General features: G+C 38.0%; 1 protein-coding gene across 4 annotated transcripts in view; it reads right to left on the reverse strand.

Moving 5' to 3' along the window:
* Positions 1–26,259, reverse strand: part of LOC150107404 (inositol polyphosphate-4-phosphatase type I A) — a 484,038-nt gene that overhangs the window by 160,909 nt on the left and 296,870 nt on the right. For all 4 annotated transcript variants that reach the window (XM_090391868.1, XM_090391866.1, XM_090391867.1 and 1 more), the window contains exon 14: positions 1,582–1,696. In XM_090391868.1, coding sequence (XP_090247994.1) covers positions 1,582–1,696 — 115 coding nt within the window. The remainder of the gene's footprint in view (positions 1–1,581; positions 1,697–26,259) is intronic.

Consider the following 26,259-nt stretch of genomic DNA (forward strand, 5'->3'; position numbering starts at 1 on the left):
GCTAAGTGACGGCTCCTCTCTCACAGATTCTCTCCACCATCTCATGGATGGCATGTTTCTGTAGTGCATGTTTTCTATGTATACTATGACCAACTTTGTATATATACATGACAGAAAAGCTTATCTCTACTTGTTGGTATGGTCTTCAATAACGTTGGCAATCTTAGGAACATGCCCTCTAAACTTCAGCTCTCCATTTACCCCCCCCACCCACCCAAATCCATCTTATGGTACCTGTATTTCCTGAAGTACAGTTCTATCAATGTAGTATATAGCTTGTAATCGATTTATCCCGAAATACATAACTTTACATTTCTTGATATTAAACTGACACCCATTACCTTTTGCCCATACTGACAGCCTATTTAAATCATCCTGCAGCAATCACAATCTCTTCATATTGTATTCATTAACTATTACATATTTAATGGTTGTAAAATGTTTTGCTATAAGTAATAATACACAAGTATAAATATATATGTATGTATATAACAACTAGGAATTATTAGAGGAGTGATACAATAATATTTCCCATGGGGGGGGATAATCACAGGCCATTAAAATCTGTCTGTTTGAAGTCGATGTAAAAAAAGGTCTCACAACTTTCTTTACATGAATGTTTCATAATGATACTCTTATGTAAGATTGGTTTTTTCCATGTACTTAATAGAGATGGCATGTTCAGCCAAGCCAGATTTCTCAGGTTTATGGTACTGGTTATGAAATTTATGTTCTCCATGGTGGATAGCAGCATATCTACCTGACTGACCAAAATCATACAAGACACTGAAGCATGGAATCTGGTAGACACCAGGAAGGCTAAGTGAAGTAAGCTTGTCCTTAAGTGAAGATAGGAAGACTGAAATTTTAGCAGAACAAAAAACCTCAGAACGTTCATAAAATATTATGATATTCCTATAATATCCAAGAAATTTCTTCCTGAGACAAGGAGATAGGGAACCTAAAACTGTTAAATGCCTTGGTAATAAAGGACTCATTAAAACCATTTTTTAGAAAAGCCGATTTGAAGTAATAAGTACTCTGCAAAACATAAAGTATGAGAATGATGGAATAAGGTCTTGATAATCCCAATTTTTTGACCAGGATGATGATATGACATAGTATACGTAAAAAAGTCAGTATTAGTATCTTCTTGAAATACTGAGAACTGCAAACTACCACTTGGTTGATTAAGATGACCAATTTGAACTTCCTTCTCCAGAGTGAGCTGAATCCTTGTATGAAATGCAATTATTTTTGGGATGAAATGTCCTAAACCCAATGGAGAACCATTCCATACTGCAAATCTACCGTCAGCATATCTATATCACAGCCTGCACACTAGTACAGATATGCGGATGACACATTTTAATTGTGTTCAATTACTCATTATACTGAAGATGTCTTTGATGCCATGGTGAAAATTTTACATCCATTATTCTTTGAACCTGTCATGTGAAAAAGCATTTATATATGTATACAAAACATGTTAGAGAAATTGCTTCTTGTATTTTTAGCAATAAATTTCAGAAAAAATTATTTCATTTCACACAGATTCCCATTTATAAATTTATTACTTACTTTACTGGTGGATTTGAACCTTTCAGGTGATTCAAAAGCCTCAATAAACCTCCTTGTCTATAACGATGAGGGAAAGCAGCAAATGCTCCAACAGTAATTATGTCATATACTCCAGCTATAAAGAAGAAATAATCATATTTTATGTGAAATATAATGAAGCTACAAATTTGATAATAATTCAACGAGAATATATAGTTATCAAATCACACTGAAAGATGACTGAGATTAGAGGACTTTTTTTTTAATGTCATGTGCACATATATTCTATTAAAAACTGTGTACATTTACAGAGCTGGGCAGGACTTACAGCAGCAGTAGCAAAGAGTTTTTTTTTTTAAACTATGTGGGGTTATTTTGAATTCCCAATCTATGTAAAAACTGCTTGTACTTCTTAAGGTTTATCTGACACACACACACAGTAATCTACCCTTCTTGTGTAGAGGCTTAAGTGCTGTGAGGACATTATGTTGGAGGTTTAATGGATTTTTTACAACACTCAAAAAGAATTAAAATAGAATTTAATACTTCCTATATTTCGTCCTAGTCACTAGGACATCTACGGGGATTACAAAAACAATTAATGTAACATGCACACAAAAACTTACAATACTAAGCCCAACCACGTGGGTGACACTAAAGTCCTATCTAGGTGGAGCGCCCTCTAAGGGCAGTAGTAGGTGGCCTGGAATGTAAGGTGGGACCTCTGGTGATGAGTGTTTCCCAAATCTTCGGAAGCTTAATGCAACCGTATTTGTTAAGATTTGGTTGGTTTCTGAGAGCTGCTGCTGCTTCTAAGAAAAGTCTCTCTTTCTTGAATTTGCTGTGGTGGAGCATGGTGGTTTTCTTCCATGATACTCTGTGGGTGGTGTCCAAAACATGGTCAGCCAAGCCTGAATGGCCATAGTTGTGTTTAACGATGTATGACTTGTGTTCCTCCAGGCGGATGGATGCTGATCTGCCTGTCTGTCCAAAGTATGCAAGCTTACAGGAACAGGGTACTTTGTAAACTCCAGGCAGAGAGAGAGAGGAGGGAGCTGATCTTTCGTAGAACGGATAAGGGTAGCCAGTTTGCGGTAGGGCTTATATGCTGTGTGTAGGTTATACTTTTTTAGTATCTTGGCTATTTTTTCCGAAGTGCCACGGATGTAGGGTATGGTGATGGCATTTTTAAAATCTTGTTGATGAGCGTGACGGGGAATGGGGGAGGAATTGATTATTTTTTTGATGCTGTGTTCACTGTAGCCATTGGAGAGGAAAGTTCTGTGTAAGTGGTTAAGCTCAGTAGTGAGGGCGGTTCCACCGGAACAAAGATTGTGTGCTCTCTTGGTAAGGGTTTTAATGATGCCATATTGTTGTGAGGGGTGGTGGTGGGAGAGTTTGTGAATGTGTCTGCCTGTGTGTGTGTGTGTGTGGGTTTTCTGTATACAGTGAAGGCAAGTGTATCATTAGGCAGGCGCGTGACTAAGGTGTCTAGGAAGGGTAAACAATTGTTCTTTTCCTTTTCCATAGTAAACTGGATTCTTGGATGTAGGCTATTGAGATGACCGAGGAAGGAGTCTAACGTGTCTGGGCCATGAGGCCAAATAGAGAACACATCATCTACATATCTTAGCCAGATAGAAGGTTCGAGTGGGGCTGACTCTATGGCTCATTTTTCGAAATCTTCCATATAGAAACTGGCAAGGGGGAGTGAGAGGGGGGAACCCATGGCGGTTCCCTCTATCTGCTTGTAGATTTTGTTATTCCAAGAGAAATACCCAGAGTTGATGGTGAAGGAAAAGAGATCTAAGATGTCAGAGGGAAAAACGTTTTCTAAGAGAGATAAAGTGTCAGTTAAGGGAATATTGGTAAACAAGGAGGAGATATCAAAGCTTACTAATATGTCTGTATTATTCAAGGTTAAAATTTCTGTGAGGGCTTTAAAGTGGGTCGAGTTTTTTATATAGGAAGCTGAATTTCCGGTGAGGGGGGACAGAGAGTTGGCCAGCTGTTTAGATAGTCTGTAACAAGGTGCATTGGTGGCATCTACTATAGGCCTGAGTGGGGAATTAGGTTTGTGGATTTTTGGTAAACCGTAACCGTAATTCACATCGATATACGGTTTACCAAAAATCTACAAACCTAATTCCCCACTCAGGCCTATAGTAGATGCCACCAATGCACCTTGTTACAGACTGTCTAAACAGCTGGCCAACTCTCTGTCCCCCCTCACCGGAAATTCAGCTTCCTATATAAAAAACTCGACCCACTTTAAAGCCCTCACAGAAAATTTAACCCTGAATAATACAGACATATTAGTAAGCTTTGATATCTCCTCCTTGTTTACCAATATTCCCTTAACTGACACTTTATCTCTCTTAGAAAACGTTTTTCCCTCTGACATCCTAGATCTCTTTTCCTTCGCCATCAACTCTGGGTATTTCTCTTGGAATAACAAAATCTACAAGCAGATAGAGGGAACCGCCATGGGTTTCCCCCCCTCTCACCCTCCCTTGCCAATTTCTATATGGAAGATTTCGAAAAACGAGCCATAGAGTCAGCCCCACTCAAACCTTCTATCTGGCTAAGATATGTAGATAATGTGTTCTCTATTTGGCCTCATGGCCCAGACACGTTAGACTCCCTCCTCGGTCATCTCAATAGCCTACATCCAAGAATCCAGTTTACTATGGAAAAGGAAAAGAACAATTGTTTACCCTTCCTAGACACCTTAGTCACGTGCCTGCCTAATGATACACTTGCCTTCACTGTATACAGAAAACCCACACACACACAGGCAGATACATTCACAAACTCTCCCACCACCACCCCTCACAACAATATGGCATCATTAAAACCCTTACCAAGAGAGCCCACAATCTTTGTTCCAGTGGTACTGCCCTCACTACTGAGCTTAACCACATACACAGAACTTTCCTCTCCAATGGCTACAGTGAACACAGCATCAAAAAAATAATCAATTCCTCCCCCATTCCCCGTCCTTCTCGTCAACAAGATTTTAAAAATGCCATCACCATACCCTACATCCGTGGCACTTCGGAAAAAATAGCCAAGATACTAAAAAAGTATAACCTACACACAGCATATAAGCCCCACCGCAAACTGGCTACCCTTATCCGTTCTACGAAAGATCAGCTCCCTCCTCTCTCTCTCTGCCTGGAGTTTACAAAGTACCCTGTTCCTGTAAGCTTGCGTACTTTGGACAGACAGGCAGATCAGCATCCATCCGCCTGGAGGAACACAAGTCATACATCGTTAAACACAACTATGACCATTCAGGCTTAGCTGACCATGTTTTGGACACCACCCACAGAGTATCATGGAAGAAAATCACCATGCTCCACCACAGCAAATTCAAGAAAGAGAGACTTTTCTTAGAAGCAGCAGCAGCTCTCAGAAACCAACCAAATCTTAACAAATACGGATGCATTAAGCTTCCGAAGATTTGGGAAACACTCATCACCAGAGGTCCCACCTTACATTCCGGGCCACCTACTACTGCCCTTAGAGGGCGCTCCACCTAGATAGGACTTTAGTGTCACCCACGTGGTTGGGCTTAGTATTGTAAGTTTTTGTGTGCATGTTACATTAATTGTTTTTGTAATCCCCGTAGATGTCCTAGTGACTAGGACGAAATATAGTAAGTATTAAATTCTATTTTAATTCTTTTTGAGTGTTGTAAAAAATCCATTAAACCTCCAACATCACAATAATCTACCATTTATCCAACCTTCAACACAAAGACCCTTGCAAAGACCTCGACTGACTTCTTGTAGAGCACCATGCAATTGTACTCTAATTATCAGAACTTGCCATTCTGCTAACTGAAGGGTCAGATAAATGGTAGATGACTGTATATTATTATCATTATTATGGGTGACTCCTGGGAGTCCTTAGACTCATCGAGGGAGGCTCTAAACATCATGTCCTCACAACTATACGACATTCTCACAGTATCTATCATACCTTGCCTTGAACTCACTCACTGTCCTAGCACCCACAACAGACTCTAGCAGCTTATTCCACTCATTTACCACTCTAAAAGTAACAAACCCAGCTCTAACACCCTGCTAACCACACTCTTGCCCAGCTTCCATAGGTGTGCCCTAGTTCTTGCACCACCACCAGTCCTGATCTCAAAAATATCCTCTGAGTTAATCCTATAGAATCCTACTGAATGTCTCAATCGTATCCCCCCCCCCTTTTCTGCCTATCAACTAATTTCTGCAACCCACAAATCTTCAACCTGTTCTCATATGGTTCATTCCAAAGACCTGCTATCATCTTAGTCACTCGCCTCTGGATCCTCTCCACCTCCTCCCCATCAAGAAGGAACCTAGGTGACCAAATCTGCACACCGTAGTCGAGATGAGGTCTTATTAAGGCTCGGTACAGAGGTACAATAACTTGCTTGTCTCTACTTGTCAAGGTATTTTTCAACAACCAAGTGAATAGATGAGCTGATTTAGCTACTTTTTGCAATGTGTCCCCTAAACTTCATCTCCCTATCCATCAACACTCCCAAGTCCCTGGCCTCATCAATCTCCTGGAGTACAGTTCCACCAATGTGGTATACTGTTGCTAACCCAGAACTCCAATCTATCCAAGTTGTCCTGCAAGATTTTGACATCTTCTGCATTCACTATTGGCCTACCCAACTTTGCATCATCAGCGAACAAATGAACTGTTACTCTTAGATCCTTCCCTATATCGTTAATAAACAAATTAAACGGCAGTGGTCCAAGAACAGAACCCTGTGGCACACCACTAGTCACAGGCTGTCTTTTGGACTCAACTTCTGAATAAACTACTCTTTGATATCTCTCCCTCAACCACCCACCTATCCATGTCACCAATCCTATATCCATTCCCATATGTTGTAGTTTATGGATTAGAATTCCATGTGGTATCCTGTCAAATGCCTTTGCCAGGTCCAACAGTATCATTGTAAACCCATTACCCTTATCCACTTCAGCCGTCACAGCGTTATAATACTTGAGCAAGTTACTGAGGCATGATCTACCATTCACAAAGCCATGCTGTCCCCTGTACAATATCTTATTTTCATCAATCCATTCCTGTATTTTTCCCTCGACTACTTTCTCCAAGACCTTGACAACGACTCCTGATATGCTGATCGGTCGGTAATTTTCAACCGTAATCTTGGATCCTCCTTTATGCAGTGGAACTATTTCCCCCCCCCCTTTCCTCACCTTCGGGACTAAACCAGACCGGAGACTTGGATTAAACAACATGGTCAAGGGAACTGATAATTCTTTAGCCGCTTCACGCAAGACCTGTGCCGGTATACCATCCAATCCCACAGAGGTATTCACATTAAGGTTCTGTAATAGACTATTCACCTCCACTTCATTCATCACAATTCCCGTATAAACTAATGGTTCCTTCATTTTTTCAATGTCGCAACCTGGATGATATACTTTTGCAAAGTGCTCACTCAGTAACTCCACTATATCGACTGATTCAGCAACCTCCTTACCATCGTCATTCCTTTAAATCATTTTGCCGTGTACAGTTTTTGTTTTGCTTGCAGCATATTGAAAGAACTGTTTGGGATTCTCTTTAGCTTGCACTTGCATAGCTAGTTTCCTTTCATAATCTGCTTTTGCTTTTTTTTTACCACACTCGTTACCCTTCTGGCCTGCACTTTATACCGTTCGTGTGCCTGCAGGTCACCTCTTTCTTTAAATTCCCTCCACAGTTTTTTTTTTTTTTTTTTTTTTGCAGCTTAATGGTGTTATTCATCCATTTAACCACTACTTGTTTTACTATTTGGACCCTAGCTATACAATCAGCCATAACCTCCTGCAAATGCTCCTTGACCATTTCCCATGCTCTATCAACATCCAGCCCTTGCAGTTGTACATGCCATGGCACTGATCCAAGCAATCTCCTAAGCTTGTCATACTTGCCAGCACACTAATTCCACATATACCCTGTCTTAATCGAAAATTCCACACCTTTAGCCACCTCCCAGGTCAAGACCTTATGATCACTCTCACCAATAGGTGGCAATATGGTCATATTCATTACAGTCAAATTACCAGATCAAGCACTCTCACATACCTAGTATTTTCAATTACATGCTGTCTTAGATAATTATCCCTTAATAATTGAATAATTTCCATTTCCTTCCTCACATGTGTCCTCTCCTCCTTCCAATCAATGTTACCATAGTTGAAATCCCCCATAATAATTACCCTCCTTCCATTCATTTCTTCTATTTGCTTATGCATACTATCTCCACCATATATTCCATCACCTGGTCTATAGCAGCACCCAACTGTATATTTTGTTCAGCTAGTTTCAATCTCACACCAAATAGTCTCAAATGTGCTCTTTTCTCTATCCTGCAGTTCCACTTCTATTCTTCTTGGCTGTAGCTCATTAGCTATCATCAATAACACTCCTCCCCCCATTTTATCTCCCTGTCACTCCTGAACACACCATACCCCTCACATTAAATACCACTAACTGTATCATCTTCTGTCAGCCATGTTTCACTAATGCCAATAACCTGTGGCCAGGAAGAGCCAATCAAGGCCAAAAATTCTTCCTTCTTGTTTCTAATACTCCTGGCATTAGTATACATTAAATGCAGTGATCCCTTTATCCCACCCCTATCTTGATGACTATCCCATTCCGGTTTTTTGTCCTTAGTACTGGCTCGGGTACATCACATACATTCTTACAATCAACTGTCTCACTGATGTCCGCATATCCACTCCCCCCCTCCCCTTCCTTGGTAGTTCTAGTTTCCCTGGTTCTGCACACCATTTTCACTTCATTCAGCAACACTTTTTCCAGTCTCCGCACACCAAATATATTCAAATGCAGGCCATCCATCTTGTATAAATCCTTTCGCCCATCAAACTCATTCCACACGTCCATGAATTCTACACCACACACTGCCTGCATAACCTGCACATAATGTTATTTGTGATTATGGCCCTCCTCCTAAACTCCTCTCTGTCATACCGTGGCAACAGACTCACCATTCTAACTCTGTCACTCTTTTCTTTTGCTACTTTTAACAATACTTTCAAGTCCTCTCTCATAAAAAATTTATCTCCTTTCAATTCCTTCATACCCGCCACAACTATCAATTCTTTCACCCTCTGTTTTTGTGCTCTAATAATCTCACTTTTCATTTTTTGTTTTTTTTAAATAGTAATTCCAAACACAATAAGTGTTGTTAAATCTACAGCATACCACAACTATGGATGGGAAAGTTGAGAAGAGAGAAGAAACTTAACATATCAGATCTGGAAACATACAAATTGAATATCATTGTTATTTCACAGATACCTTCATGCAATCTGAACACTCATTGTGGGATACATACACTCTATATACAACATCTATTCTATGACTCCGTGAACTCAAGTGGCTCTAGCAACCACTTCCATTCATTTACTACTTTCTAAGTGAAAAATCTAATCCTCACACCCTTGTTAAATACTCTTATTCAATTTCCAGGTATGACCTCTGGTTCTGCCCTCTCTAGCAAATTGAAATAATGCATCAAGCCTATAAAACCCTTTCAGTAATTTAAATGTTTCTTTCTATTATTTCTCCTCTTCACTGCCTATCAACCCACAAATTCTCATTCTGCAATCATGGGGAGCATGAGCATTCCATAGACCAACCACTCTCCTTCTGGATTTTTTCCACCACTTACTCAATCCCCAAGAAATCCAGTTGAAGACCTGAGCACAGTAATCCACACATGTGCATATCAGAGCCTTATAAAGAGGAATGATAACTTCATCTTTTTTTCATCTCGTTAGTGGGGCTCTTCTACAACCAAGTAATCCTATGTGCTACCTTGGACTTAGCAATGTGCCCTCTGAACTTCAGCTCTATCTACCAACCACTCCCTCAATTTCCTAGAGTAGTTTCCTGAACAAGGTACACAGTTTGTAATTTTTTCATCCTAAAATGCCTAACTTGACACTTTTCCACGTCACACACATTATCTCTTGTCCATACTGTCAACCTATTTAAATCATCCTGCAAGCTCTCTACATTGTCTTTATTAATTGTGCTACCCAATTTTGCATCATCAGTAAACACTGAATATTTTGCTTTGAATTATTTCCTGCATCATTTATTTTCAATTAAACAGGCAGTGATTGAGGCATAGAGTGTTGAGTAATACTACTAGTTACCTGCTCTCTTGGATTCTGTACTCCATATACTACATCTTTGATATTTATCTATCAGTCACTCTCATATCTATACCATTACCTCCATATCTATCCTCATTTGTTTCAATTTCAGTAACACAGTTCTATGCAGTTCCAGTCAAATACCTTTAGCAAAATCCAACAGTATCATTGTGTGGTCATTCCCTTTATCCAACTCAGAAGTCACGCTTTGATAAAAAGTTAGTAAATTACTAAGCTATGATGTACCCCTTCACAAACAATCATATTCTTATTCACCCATTCCTGAATTTTGTATTAGACCAACTTATTCAATGCTTTTACTCAACTCCTGGCACATTGATTTTCTTCTATAATTTACATCTGCAGTCTTGGGGGCCTCCTTTATGCAACAGAAAACTGTTCTGCCTTCCTTCCACTTCCATGGCACTTTACCAGAGCTGAGACCTAAGTTAAACAGCCTAGTTAGAAGCAATGTCAACTGCATTGCACTTTCTCATAATATGCAAGCTGATATCCCATCAGTGAATACAGAAACAGGTGACAGAAACCGGTGTAAGAATAGAGATTGACGATTTTAAAGTACAGGAAAACCTCACTTAACACAAATTCGATATGCGCGATAATCAGTTAGTGCAATTGAGTGAAATGATATTCTTTGCTTTAAGCAAGTGATTAATCAGTTAACGCGATTTTTTTTACGTGAAACTTTTTGTTACCAATCTGCTGTGATGGAAAAGCTGGAAGTCATTAAGAGATATGAAAGCGGAGCTAGTAATATAATGATTATGTGAGACCTTGGATACATCAAGTCTATATTTGCTGTATACAGTTTGGACTATATTAAATAAGAGCAAAAAATACAAAGGACAAGGAAAAGTTGCTACTGCTTCTTTAAGCATGCAGATCACCTGAAATAGAAGCCATTTAATGATCGAGATGGAGTATCTTCTATCACTCTGGATTGAGGATTATAACCAAAGAAGAATACCTCTTACTACAGGGAATATTCAGGCAAAAGCTCTCAATACTTTTACCTCACTGAAAGAGACCAAATTTCAAGAGGAATGTGAAAGCTTTACTGTGAGTTTAGGATGGTTTAACCATTTTAAAAATCAAACTGGACTGCATAATGTAAGAATAACTGGGGAATCTGCTAGTGCTGATAAAGCTTATGCGGCCAAGTTTCCTAAAGAATTGCAAAGCATAATTCAGGAGGGTGATTATGACGATTGGCAAACATTCAAAGTTGACGAAATTGGTCTCTTTTGGAAGCATATGCCAACAAAAACTTTCCTAGCTAAAAGTGAAGCACCTCAACCAGTATCTAAATACTGGTTGAGATGCAACCAGTATACAAAGTATCTAAAGATACTTTGTATACTGGTTTTATATGCTTTTATAAGGAGGCAATGCAGAAGGCAACTTTAAAATCAAGCCTATGCTAGTATACTGTATGCAAAATCCAAGATCTAACATTATTGAAGAAATCAGCAATTGGAAAAGAACTTGGATTTAATTAACTGGATAATGAAGAAGATTAATTTAAGAAGTTTAATAATGAAGATGTTAGAAATTTGCTCAATTCCCATTCAGAACAGTTAATCCTCTCATGCATAAGGGCCTCATATTGTCCTCATATGAGGACAATATGTTTGTAAGGTAATCTATGCGGCAAATAGTTGGAGGTTAGAAAGTTCTTGTACAATATTTTTATAATTTTATTTATTTTATTTTTGCAAACATAAATGTACAGTAAGTGTGTTAATTGGCATTATTATTATTATGTGACACCTCCAGGGAGTCCAAGGACTCATCGAGGGAGGGTACCTACTCTATGACTTTATTTCCACCACTCAATCCACCAACTGCAGCTAAACTAATGCCATCCACTGCTCACCACCACCAGTATTTCCAGACAAACATCCATGCCCACAGCGGGATTCGAACCGGCAGCCTTTTTTGGCTGGAAAGCGGATACACTAACCACTTGGTCAAACAGGCTGGCAGAAAGGAAACTCACATTAAACAATCTGGTCAAAGGCACTACCAATTCCCTAACTCAGTCTTTTTTCAAACTGCAGGTCATGGCCCATTAGTGGGCCATGAAATCAGTTTATGGGGGGTCACAACAAACCAGCTGATGCCTTTTTGTTCCCGCATAGAGAGCAGGCGAAGCCGTTTAAGCCCTATCTAACTTTTGGAGACTGGGCGGGCAGTTCAGTCTCCACTGGTAGCCAATCAGTGATAACTGGCCCAAGACTATCATTAATTGACATGCAATAAAGAAGGTGCTAGCAAGTGCTGCCATCTCGTAGTCCCTACCCCTAACACAATATTTTTTAATGTCTGAAAATAGTGTGGGTTCAATGGCCGATTTTCTTGGGTTTACTGGACAAAAAAACCCGAGTTTCTGGGAGAACCCCCCCCCCCCCGCTTGCCTGTGCCAGAGATCGACTAACTCAGGAACTCATCGAAAAAAGGCTTTAGAAAAATGTTCCTCTAGTCGGTGATTAGACTCGAACTTATAAGCCTTTCTTCATGCGGTCAAGCGCCATAGAGTGCAAATGCCATTTCTACTGAGCTACACAGGCCCCTCATTATCCCTTTTACAGATGGATAACCAAAAGCCAGGTCCATCAGGCATAAAAAAAAAAAAGGCCTATTACTACAAGAGACTTACTGAAGAGATTGAAAAACTGTTGGAGGAATCTGAAGATGGTTTGGAGCTGAGTGATTCTGATGATGATATGGTGGAGTGGACTTTATGGACTTTCTTGTGGCTTTGTATCGAAATGATATCAGGAACAAATGATGGTATATGAGAATTTTTTACAATATGTTGAACATACTTGCTTGTAATGCATGGATTATTTGGAAATGGGAAGAAAAAGAAAAATTAATTTGTTGGAATTCAAATCAAGAGTGGCAACTGCTTCATATGTGCAACTGATATATCAAGGCTCAGCTAGGTACAAAGAAAAAAGGATGCTCTTCAAGTCAGACACCACCAGCATTTAAAGAAAAGCAAAACTCACTCTGTGCCACAGAGTGAGAAACGTTTTGACAGCAGCAGACACTTCCCAAAGAAGACAACAGATGCTAATGCCAATCGTTGCAGAGATGTACACTGCAAGAGTAAAACAAGATTACATCTGTGGTAGATGTATGTGGAGATGTCCAATCTGTCCAAAATGTTTTCAGTCTTTCCATACAAAATGAGGCAAAGAGAATAAGACTGTTCTTGATTTACACAGCTCTACTGCAAATTCTAATTGTTCTACTTTTTTGTATGTACTAAGTAATCCAAATTTTGATCACTCATGCAGTGTTTCAGCCAAATATAAATTGTCTATAATCTGTTTTTTCATACTTGTAATGTCTTTCAATGAAAATAAATTCCTTAGTCTACGTCATTTCCGTAGAAATATGTTGGCGTTATGCACAATGTCCTCAGATGAGGACATCATTTTTAACATATCTAGGACACAAATTTAGTGAAATTAATGAATTCATGGTAATACTGTAAGATTAAATGGTATTGTATTATGACTTTATAATTTTTTTATAAATGAATATAAAAATTCATACATGAGAAGGTTAAGTGAGAATGATCTCTTTCAACTAGAAGAACAGTGTGTATATGAAGAAGATGATAAGGAATGTGAACAAGAAGAGAATGTTATGACTGAGAAGCTAACTGTAAAAGAACTTGAGCTAGTTTTCAGTCACATTGAGTATGCTAATGAAATTTGGTTTGATGCTGATCCTGATATGGAACAAAGCTTCCAAGTCTGCCAAATTCTTGATAAAGCAATCACCAGCTATCACAAATTGCATGACAAGATGAAAAAGGGAAGCACGATTCAAACATCTTTACTTAAGTTTTTTGTAAAAAAGTAGCTCAATCAAATGTTTAGACATTAATAAAAATTTAAGCAATTGATTATGATTAACTATGATGATTTTATCCTCTAATATAGCTTATACTGTATTTTTTTTCCAAATTTACTCTAACTGATGGATGAATCATAATTATTCCTATTGTTTATTGTATTCGCTTAACACAATTTTGCTTAGCACGCATTAAGTGATGAATTAATTAATTGCATTAAGTGAGGTTTTCCTGTACTTAGGATATTACAGAATTTCTATTCTCACATCTGTTTCTGTCACCACAATAACCTCACTTGAATGACAGACATGTGCAAAATGGTTACTCAATAATTCAACTGTCTGCTTCTGTCACCTTGCTACCATCAGCATTCATTAATGTTATCCTTCCATAATCATTCTTCCTTTAATCGCCACAGTGTGAAAGAACTCTTTGGGATGAGAAAACAAATTAGCCTGCTTGGCTAATTTCTTCTTATAATTTGATACTGCCTTCCTTCCCAAGTGGCACATTTCTTATCTGAGCCTTGTATTCTTGTAAGCTTACTAATTACCTTTCTCCTTATATATATATATATATCCTCCATAGCATATTTTTTTTTTTTTTTTTTTTTTTTTTGCAGTTCATGCTTAATGATACTACTCATCCATCAAACTCCTACCTGATTTCTTCTCCTGATACTACTTCCCTCAGATATACACCTTGACCATCTCTCATGCAGCATTGCTCAGATCCATCCTTTGCAAATTAATATGCCAGTGCACTACTTCAAGCTGCTTCCTAAACTTGTCATAATCAGCTTTCCAGTAATTCTACATATACCCCTTTATAACCAAACAGGTTTAATAATTGAAGGTTTTATAGGGCAAAAAAAGAACAACTAAACAGTAAATAATTTGTTTCAGGAACAAAATTATATTCATTGTCTTGACCTATATAAAGGTCATCATCAGAGTGGATAAACAGGTAACACATGAAATTAATTAAAGCCTCCAGCCTGATATCTAGTGATTTGATTAAAACCATAATCACTATTCTTATTATTAACATCTGACCTCTAGAGTCAGAGACTCATTACAGGAGGTACATGCTATCACAAACAAAGCTCATCCAAGTATGCCTTACTCTCATTTAATGTGTCTACATTCACAACACACTCAGTTTTGAATATAGCATAATTAACAAAAATGTCCATTTAGTCTTTTGTTTTTCTCCAACTTAGTTCTGTTTTCTATTTCTTCATTCTCTGTCTTCTTTCACATCCTCTGTTGTTACTGTTGGATTGATAATCAGCATTCAAATCACCTCTTTATGGGTGCAGTATGAATATCAATAATGCCAGATCAAAATGCCTGTGAAGAATTCTATCCTCTTAATGTACACAAAGAAACTGTCTTTATTTCTGTCTTAGCCTGTTTTTTTTTTTTATTTTAAAGCGTTCAATTTCTTACTAATAATAAGATTGTCAGTGTGAATCAAATTCTGATTAACATAAGCTGTAATGTAAATATTATGTCCACAAGAAATGTGGCAAAAAATTCATGAAGCATATATTATACTTCTGATACTGATGCACGATAGGGAAAAAAATATATGTTCTGCACGTAAATACCTTTAATTTGTTCAACTGCACAACTTTACAGAACACTTTATAAACAGGAACTCATCATCCATATTTTGTAGCAAATAATTGCAAGTGAAAGGCCGTGCCACCATAAAATGAGTGGAAAATCTGATAGCAGAAATCAATATAAATGTTGGATAATTTTCCAAAAACTAACTGGTTTAATAAAATTTTATTTTATTGTTGACTGTCATATAAAGCACATAAATAATGTAATTTGGAGGGAAAATGTAAAGAAAATATAATTTTTAAGATTTTTTTTTTTATCAAGAAAATCATTATTTTTCTTTATTTTTTTTCTCTCTGTTACACTGCACATTCTGAACTATTTTGCAGTTTAATATATTCCTACATAAAAAAGCAATAGCTAATATAAAAAAAAAATGGTAATAAATAATGAGTTTGACTCCAGGAGGTATTTGTATCATAATGCAAACACCTCTCAGTATTAATATTCTTAAAACTGCACATCATGCAATTTTAAGGATATTAAAATATCAAGGTATGATGAATGCAATCAAGAAATAGAAAAGAAAAGTAAAAGCAATGGTGGTGCTGAGAGAAACAAACAATTTAAGTAGTAATAAATATGAGAACTGATTTAAAGGAATGCTAGAAGAAGCAAAAAAGAAGAGCGAGAGAGAGTGAAAATTTTAAGTCTATTACCAAGATATTATTATTTCGGGTAAACTCCAAGGAGTTGACAGACTCATCGAGGGAGCCTTAACATCATGTCAAGAACAACTATTCGACATTCACACAGTATCTATCATACTTTGCCTTGAACTCATTCACTGTCATAGTACCCACAACAGACTCTGGCAGCTTATTCCACTCATTCACCACTCTAAAAGTAAAAAACCCAGCTCTAACATCCTTACTAATCACAAACTTGCCCAGCTTCCATGGATATCCCCTAGTCCTCCCACCACTAGTCCTGTTCTCAAAAATATCCTCGGAATTAATCCTATAGAAACCCTTCAGTAATTTGAAAGTCTCAATCATATCACCCCTTTTCTGCTTATCAACCAATTTTTGCAACCCACAAATCTTCAACCTGTTCTCATAAGGTTCATTCCATAGACCTGCTATCATCTTGGTCACTTGTCTCTGGATCCTCTCCACCTCCTCCCCATCAAGAAGAAACTCTGGGGCCCATATCTGGGCACAGTAGTCTAGATGGGGTCTTATCAAGGCTCGATACAGAGGAACAATAACTTGTTTGTCTCTGCTTGTTAAAGTATTTTTCAGCAACCAAGTGATTTGATGAGCTGATTTAGCCACTTTTGCGATGTGCCTCCTAAACTTCAACTCCCTATCCACCAACACTCCCAAATCCCTGGCTTCATCAATCTCCTGGAGTATGGCGGTTCCACCAATGTGATATACTGCTGCTAATCTTTTCACCCCAAAATGCATAACCATACACTTTGCCACATTAAATCGACATCCATTTTCCTTAGCCCGGTCTCCAAATTATCCAAATCATCTTGCAAAATTTTGACATCCTGTGCACTAACTATTGCTCTACCCAACATTGCATCATAAGCAAAAAAGTGAACACTACCTCTCAGATCCTTTCCTATATCATTTATGAACAAATTGAAAAGTAGTGGTCCAAGAACACAACCCTGCGATACACCACTAGTCACAAGCCGTCTTTTGGACTCTACTCCTGAATAAACCACTCTCTGATATCTCTCCATCAACCACCTTCCTATTCATCTCACCAACCCTATATCCATCCCCATATGCTGCAGTTTACTGATTAGAATTCCATGTGGTATCCTGTCAAACGCCTTAGGAAGGTCCAGTAGAATCACTGTAAACCCATTACCCTTATCCAGTTCAGATGTCACTGTTTTATAAAACTGTGAGGAAGTTACTGAGGCATGATCTACCCTTCACAAAACCATGTTGTCCTCCAAACAGTATCCCATTTTCTTCTATCCAATCCTGTATTTTTCTCTTGACTAATTTCTCCAAGACCTTGACAACGATTCCTGATATGCTAATCGGTCGGTAATTTACAACAGCAATCTTGGAACCTCCTTTATACAGCAGAACTATTTTCCTCCCTCTTTCCACCCCCTCAGGACTAACCCAGACCCAAGATTCAAATTAAACAAAATGGTCAACGGAACTAACAATTGTTTAGCTGCTTTATGACATGACCTGGTATACTATCCAATCCTACAGATGTATTGACATTGAGGTTTTGTAATAGACTATTCACCTCCAATTCATTCACCACAATTACCGTATAATCTATTGGTTCATTCATTCCTGCAATGTCACCACCTGGATGATATACTCTTGCAAAGTGCTCGCTCAGTAATTCAACTATATCAACTGATTCGATTACCTCCCAACCATCAGCATTAAAATTATTCTGCCATATACATTTTTTCTTTTACTTGCAACATATCGAAAAAACTGTTTGGGATTCTCATTAGCCTGTATGGCTAATGTTCTTTCATAATCCATTTTGGCTTTTCTTACCACACTTGTTACCCTTCTGGTCTACACTTTATATCGTTCATGTGTCTGCCGGTCACCTTTCTCCTTAAATTCCTTCCATAGTTGTTTCTTTTTTTGCAGCTCAAGCTTAATGGTGTTATTCATCCATTTAACCCCTATTTGATTTATTATTCGGACTCTAGGTATACAGTCAGCCATTGCCTCATGCAAACACTTCCTAACTGCCTTCTACGCACTATCAACATCTAGCCCTTGCAATTTTACATGCCATGGCACTGAACCAATCAAACTCCTAAGCTTGTCATACTTACCAGCCTGATAATTCCACATGTACCCTGTCTTAATTGTAAATTCCATACTTTTAGCCACCTCCCAAGTCAAGACCCTATGATCACTCTCACCAATTGGTGGCAACGTGGTCATATTCATTACAGCCAAATTCTCAGATGAAATTACTAGGTCAAGCACTCTCTGATCCCTAGTATTTTCCATTACATGCTGTCGAAGAGAGTCATCCCTTAATAATCGCATAAAATCCAATTCCTTCCTCCCATGTGTCCTCTCCTCCTTCCAATCAATGTTACCATAGTTGAAATCACCCATAATAATTACCCTCTTTCCACTCATTTCTTCTATTTGTTTATGCATACTATCTCCACCATCTATTCCATCACCTGGTGTATAGAAGCACCCAACTGTATATTTTGTTCCGCTAGTTTCAATCTCACACCAAATAGCCTCAAATGTGCTCTTTTCTCTAACCTGCAGTTCCACTTCTATTCTCCTTGGCTGTAGCTCATCAGCTATCATCAATAACACTCCTCACCCGATTTTATTCTCCCTGTCACTCCTGAACACACCGTCACATTCAATCCCACTAGCTATATCATCTTCTGTCAGCTATGTTTCACTAATGCCAATAACCTGTGGCCTGGAAGTGCCAACCAAGGCCAAAAATTCTTCCTTCTTGTTCCTAATACTAGTATACATGAATTAGTATACATGAATAGCATTAGTATACATGAATTGCAGAAGCCCATTTGTCCCATCCCTATTTTGACGCCTTATAGTAACTATCGCATTCTGATTCATAAACTTTCGTACTCGCTTGGGCATAATAAACACATTCATACACTCAACTGTCTCCCTAAAAGCTGCATATCTACTTCCCTCCCCTCCCAATAACTCTAGTTTCCCTGATTCTGCACATCCACTTCCACTACATTCGACAACACATTTTCAAGTTTCCGTACACCAAATACATTCAAATGTTAACTATCGATCTTATATAAATCCTTACGCCCATTGAACTCACTCCACAAATTCCACACCACTCGTCCTGCATAATTCACGCATAGTCATTTGTAATTATGGCCCTCCTTCTATACTCCTCACTGTCATACTATAGCAATAGACTCACCATCCTAACTCTCTCACTCTTCTCTTTTGCTACCTCAAGCAATTCCTTCACATCCTGACTCATAGCAATTTTGTCTCCTTTCAAATCATTTGTACCTGCTACCACTAATATAACAGTACTCAATTAAGAACCCTATAATAACAAAGGCTAGGATAACAAATGATTCAATGTGCAGGTTGGAGGAAATGGGTAGAAGTTTTTGGATGTGTAGAGTGAGTATGATGGCAGAATAGACTTGTATAAGAGCTTTGGTTGCACTTGAATGGATCTAGCATCAAGAGCTAGGAAAGATTATTTACTGGGGTGAGAAGACCTAGTGCAAAAAGTCAGGGAAACTAGATCATCATGGAGTGGAATGGTGAAAATGTGTGTAAGTTCAGCTGGGATATGCAAAAGTTATAGCAATATTTCTTAAAATTCGCATGATAACAGAAGAAAATGATGACTAATATTTATTAAAAGGCTAATTTAAATTTTACAGATCATCCTCAGTGGCATTAGGTAATGGAATACAAGTAGAACTAGAACAATAAGCAAATTTAAAACAGTAAGAGCTGTGTGATGTTATACATAAAACAGCACAAAGCAAAAATTGAGGAACCATAGCATTATTAGCTATTACTTAACTGTATTATTAATTATTTAAAAAAAAAATACCTTTAAGTGTGATTACAATAAGACTTTCCCATATTTTTGAAAGTGAGAAGTTCTGATTCAAGTTCAGATGACAGCAAGGTTTCAGTGTTTTCTTTAAATAAACATTTGAATTTACAGCAACATTTATTGGAGTATGTTCAGTCCATAGGATATTATGGTTGGTATGTATTCCATGATGTGCAAGGCCAGATTTCTCAGGTTTCCCATTGATGATGTAAGACTGTTCTTGCATTCTTTTCTCCATGGAATGGAGAAAATTTCTCCAATGTGTTCAAAATAAGAGAGGTGAAACAGTTACACAGTGTTTGGCAGACTCCATGAAGAGCCTGGCAGTAGATTATATTTATTAAAAATTCTAGAGATGAGATGATAGAAATGCACAGAATAGGGATTCTATGTACTGGTTGCATATTATTTGAGCTAGAATTATGGCATCACAAATACATTGCATGGTCCACTCAAAAAAGCCATTGAGATTCGTACATAATTTAATGTTTAAAAGTTGCTGTAGTTCTTGCAGTGTAGAACATATAATGTGAGTACGATGTAATAAAGCTTTGATAATTCCAATCGACAGGGATGGTGAGTCAATTGCTGTTGAATACACAGGCAGTACAGACTGCACATATTTAGTTCAGTCTGAAAATTTCATCATCTTCATTATCAAATTCCTGACATGTACCCTCAAGGGATATACAGGATATGATAGTACTACATGGAATATACATCATTACTAACTTCCTATCTACAATTTTCCTCCAAATCAATCTGTTATCTGTCAAGACTCCAACATTATTAGATCTTATATTTCTGTCTTCTAAGACACTTTTTACTGTATCAATCCACCTATATCTTGGTCTTCCTCTGGGTCTTTTTCCTGCCAACCTGAGAACACTTGTTTTGCTAATCGTTCCTCTCCCATTCTGCTTAAGTGACCATATCACCTGAGATTAACTCTAGTAACACATTCCTGGATGCAGGTAACATTAATTTAAGCTAACTTAACATTTTGAAATTTAAACATTAATTCTACATTTTTACTATACTCGTCACATTTCTTGCCTGACCATTGTATTTTTCATTAGTTTACTAGTTAGCTTTCTCCTTATACAGCCTCCACAGCATTTTCTTTTTCTGTAGCTCATGCTTAATGATATTAGTCATTCATCTAACTCTTACCTGGTTAACCCTCCTTACCTTAGGTGTACCATTTAATATTGCTTCCTCTAGATGTCCCTTAATCTCCCATGCACCTACTAACATCCCTCCCTTGCAGAATTTTATGCCATGGCACAGCTTTGAGCTTCCACCTAAGCTTGTCATAATCACCCACCTTGTAGTTCCATATATACCCCTTCTTGACAGAATATTCCTCATTTTTTACAATCTCCCAAGTCAATACCATATGTTCACTTTCCCCAATCAGAAACTGGTTATGGATTGCTCTTCTGTCTTATGACCAACTCATACTCTTCCACACTGAGCCCCAAACCATCACATGCTGCCTCAAGTAATAATCTCTCAGTAGAAGATAAATTCCATTTCCTTCAGAAGAGAAAGAGAGAGATCACATAAACGGAATATAAATTCCGTTTATGTGATCTCTCTCTCTTCATTTCAACCTATATCTCCATAGTTGAAGTCTCCCATAATAATCACTCAACCTGCACTCGTACTAATTTTCTTATGCATGTGGAACACTCCCCCTTGCCTATAGCAACAACCAACTGCATAATTTGTCTTATTGGCCTTGATCTCGCACCCGACAGCTTCAAATGAACAGTCACCCTCCCACGGCTGCAATTCATTTGCTATCATCAGCAGTATACCCCCCCCCCTTGCACCATCCTATCTTCCCTGAAAATACTTAACCCTTGCAATCTATACATTAATAACATGGAAAGGTCTAACAGGAGATGTGCAATTGTTTGCCAATGATACAAAGATAGGTAGGGCAATCAGAGATGCTACTGATATCCAGCACTTAGAAAATGATTTGAATAGGCCAGAAATTTAGGCAAACAAAAATGGCTGTCAGTTTAGTGTTAGTAAGTGCAAAGTTATGCTTTTTGACATGAGATTTCCAGCAGCATATTATATTAATAGGTGTTTAATTTAATAATGTGACACCTTTTGGCAACTCATATAGATAAATGGCTTCTCCATTACTTCCACCTTGTATCACCACCACTGATGAGACCTCAATAAAGGTCAAAACCAGTCTGGTTAGTGGCCCTTCCCTTAATGCATAGCATTATACATGTTCGCAAGGATGTGCTTTGCATTATGGGAGATACTAAGACAAGTGATGAGAACTTATACCACTTTTCTGGGTAGTGGTCCTTCCCTTAATGCATAGCATTATACATGTCTGTAAGGAGATGTGTTTTGCATTATGGGAGATACTAAAGCAAGTGATGAGAACTTATACCACCTTTACCACGAGTTGCCTCAGTCCTGAAGATACTTCAGGAGTAAACTTTGTTTGCTTATACTTGGATAAAGGATTAAACTAAATATATAATTTATAGTCTAACCAAGTGAAAAACTTCCAAATATATTATAAGGGTTATGCTACAAGAAACTGATGAGGCTAGGGATCTTGGTGTAATGGTAGATAGGAATTTGAAATTCAAAGGTCATAAAGCAATAGTTGTAAACACAACTCAGAGGAAAGTTGTAATGAAGCGAACCTTGACATGTAAGGATAAGGAAGTCATTTTGCCTCTTTATAAGGCCTTGATAAAACATATCTTAGTGTCTTATCAAGGATTTGTGTGCAGATTTGGTCTCTTATGTTTCAAGGGGATAAAGAAGTTGTGAAAAGGATGCAAAGAAGAGGTACAAAAATTATATCTGGATTATGGGATATAGATTATGAAGACAGATATGTGGATTACAGACTCGTTAATAGGAGAGGGATAATATGATAGAGATCAATAAACTTGAAGAATGGATGTTATAGAATAGGGTCTGATGAAATTTTTCATTATATGGAAGGTGGGGAGAGAACATGTAGGCATCCATGGAAGTTAAGTTTGTTCACACTTGAGAAAGGGGGTAAGAGCTAGTGAGCAAGTGGAAAAGTTTGAATTTAAGGGAGGGTATGACAGCTGGTTTGGATGATTTATAGCCTCTCTCAATCAGTCCTTGACTCCTTGGAGGTCTCAGATAATAATAATCATCATCAAAATATTGCAGTACCTCAATGCAACACAGCCATTGGATTAGATGGCATATCGGCCTGTGTATTATGAGACTGTGCAAGGGAATTATTAGCTCCTCTGACCCAAACTGTTTAATTTAAGCCTCAGTACTGGAAAGGTGGCATTGGAGTGGAAAGAGGGCAAAATAGTCCCACTACATAAAGGAGGCTCGAAGACAGATGTAGCAAATTATAGACCAGTCATCATCTCAAGATGGTTAAGGTTTCAGAGAAATTGGTGAAAGGCAGACTTCAGGACTGGGTGGACAGGAATTTGATACTCTATAAGGGACAACCTGGATTTTGTGAAGGGTAGGTCTTGCCTTATAATTTGTTTTATAATCAAGTGACAATGAAGTTGATTAAGGGAAAATAGCTACTCAGTGATATTGCTATACTTCGCAAAAGCATCTGATAAGATTCCACAAAGAGCTCTATTACTTAAATTGGAACAAATCTGATAATTTGGATTAGAGGGTGGTTGATGGACAGATATTATTATTAGCACTAGACCTCTATGGAGTCAAAAGACTCATCACAGTAGGCACACACTCTTACACACAAAGCTCATCAACCTTTAAACTCACTTACTGTATCTACATTCACCACAATGTCAGGCAACACATTCCACTGACAAACCCTCTCCATGCAAAGAACCTAAACCTGTTCCTTATGCCCCTGCTTACATCCTTCTTATACAACTTCTGGGCATGTCCCCTTCCCCCATTCTATGAAAAATTTCTTCCACATTAACCCAGTAACAACCGTTTACCAACTTAAATGTCTCAATCCTTTCTCTTTCTCCTTTCCCAAAGACCAGTTATGACCGTAGTCAGTCTTCTCCGACCCTTTCCAGTATATCCTCATCACCACGAAAGCCAGTGGACCAAATCTATGCATAAAATAATCCATACAGTCTTATACAATGGAACCAGAGCCTCATTATTTCTTCAAGTTAAGGACCTCTGCATCACTGCCGTAATCTGTTGTGATGTGTTCACAACTTGTGCAGTATGACCTCTGAATTTCAGATCCTTGTCCACAATCACTACAAGGTCTCTTATCCCCTCAACTTCCTCCAAAATTTCTCCAACAAGCGTATACTTTGCATCCCGTTGTTGCCTGCCAAATTTCAGAACCGAACACTTGGCAACGTTGAATTAACAGTTCCATACTTTTGCCGACTCAAAATCAAATTGATTCCTCATCACTCTCTCTAGCTTTCCGTCATCTGCAAACAATTGTATATCACCAGTTTAACCTATCCCAATAACATTAATATACAAATTAAATAACAATAGTCCCAAAACTTTATTGAATACAATGTGCCTAAGATTGTTGGCATTAGTGAAACCTGGCTATCAGAATCAGATATGGTAAGTGGGATCGAGTGTAATGGATATACTATTTTTAGGAATGACAGAAGAGATAGTAGAGGAGGAGGAGTGCTACTAATGATATCAGATGACTTAAGTCCAGTTTGGGTAGAAATACAAGAAAACAATGCTGGTAACAATGTTCCATGTAGCGATGAGTTTGAGTCTATTTGGTGTGAAGTGGAGGTTAACAGAATGAAATATATGGTGGGGTGTTGCTACAGACCTGGCAGCTCAGTTGTAGGGGGACGAAGAAATGCATCGCCAATTTAGCCTTATGGGTACCAAGCGAATGATCATTATGGGTGACTTTAATTTTCCAAACATTGAATGGGTAGAAGAGAAATCTCATGATCAGAAAGAACAGGAATTTATTGAATTGTTGCAGGATAACTTTCTCAAGCAGCATGTGAAAGAAGGAACTCGAGGTCAAAGAGTATTGGATTTGCTCATAGCATCAGAAGGGATCTCTGTCAAAAATATAGCTATTTTACCACCAATTGGAGACAGTGATCATGCTGTTCTTTCTTGGGAAGTATCTACTTGTATTGAAGCTCTGATTAAAACAGGCTACATGCTGAACTACAAAGCTGGAAATTATGATCGACTTAGAAGAATACTATCTTTGGTTCCATGGTATCAGTTACTGAATGGAAAAAATGTCAGCAATGCATGGGAACCTTTGAAAAAGTGCTTGAATGAGGTGGTATCTGAATGTATCCCTAGTGTTCGAAGAGTAAATAGGTTGGGTGTGAAATGGATGTGCAGCCTTATTAAGCTAGAAATCCACAAGAAGATGATGATGTGGAAAGAGTATCATGAGAATAAGAGTGAGAGGAGTTATGAAATATATAAAGCTCAGGCCAGAAAAATAACGACTATTGTGAGAAAAGCTAAAATGGAGTATGAAAAGAAATTGGCCATGCAAGCTAAAGGCAATCCAAAAGAATTTTATCGTTATGTCGCAAACAAATGAAAGAATGAATGTGGAAGAATAACTTTATTGAATGCAGATGGTACACGATGAGATTGTTCAGTTAATGAGTGCTCACTTTGCTAAGATATATCAACCAGGTAGCATGGTGCTACTGCTACACTGGATGAAGAGTTAGACGTTCATGAAAATGAGGTTGAAAAGCTCTTATATAACCTGGATAAGAATTTGTCAATAGGGACAAATGGAATATCTGCCTGTTTGTTAAAGGAATGTTCAGCTGAATTGGCTAGGCCTTTCACACATTGGTATAACATGAGTCTCAGCTCAGGAATGATACCACAGGAATGGAAGGAATGTATGATAGTTCCATTGCATAAGGGTGATGCAAAAACTGATGTGTCTAACTCTCTGGTGTGGTAGTGAAGATTTTAGAGAAGTTGGTAAGAACTTGCATACAGAAATGAGTAGACAAGCATTCTATACTCTGCAGGGAACAGCATGGGTTTATTAAAGGAAGGTCATGTTTTAGCAATTTGCTCATATTTTATAACAATGTTACAGCCGAGTTGGATAAAAGGAATGGATACACTATGATAATGTTGGATTTTTCTAAGGCATTCGATAAGATACCACATGATAGGCTGTTGTGTAAACTGCAGAATATGGGATTGGAACAGTCCTTGGGCCATTATTGTTCAATCTATACATTAATGACATCAAGCAGGGTCTATTATCAGATTTGCAATTGTTTGTTGATGATGCAAAGATAGGCAGGGCAATTAGGGATGCTACTGATATTGAGCAATTACAAAATGATTTGAATACACTGGAAATCTGGGCAAACGAAAATGGCTGAAGTTTAATGTTAGTAAGTGTAAAGTTATGCACTTTGGC

This window comes from Typopeltis vanoorti, chromosome 4 (assembly GCF_054136105.1).
Source record: "Typopeltis vanoorti isolate ZY-2024b chromosome 4, IOZ_Tvanoo_1.0, whole genome shotgun sequence".
In the NCBI taxonomy this organism is placed as follows: Eukaryota; Metazoa; Arthropoda; class Arachnida; order Uropygi; family Thelyphonidae; genus Typopeltis; species Typopeltis vanoorti.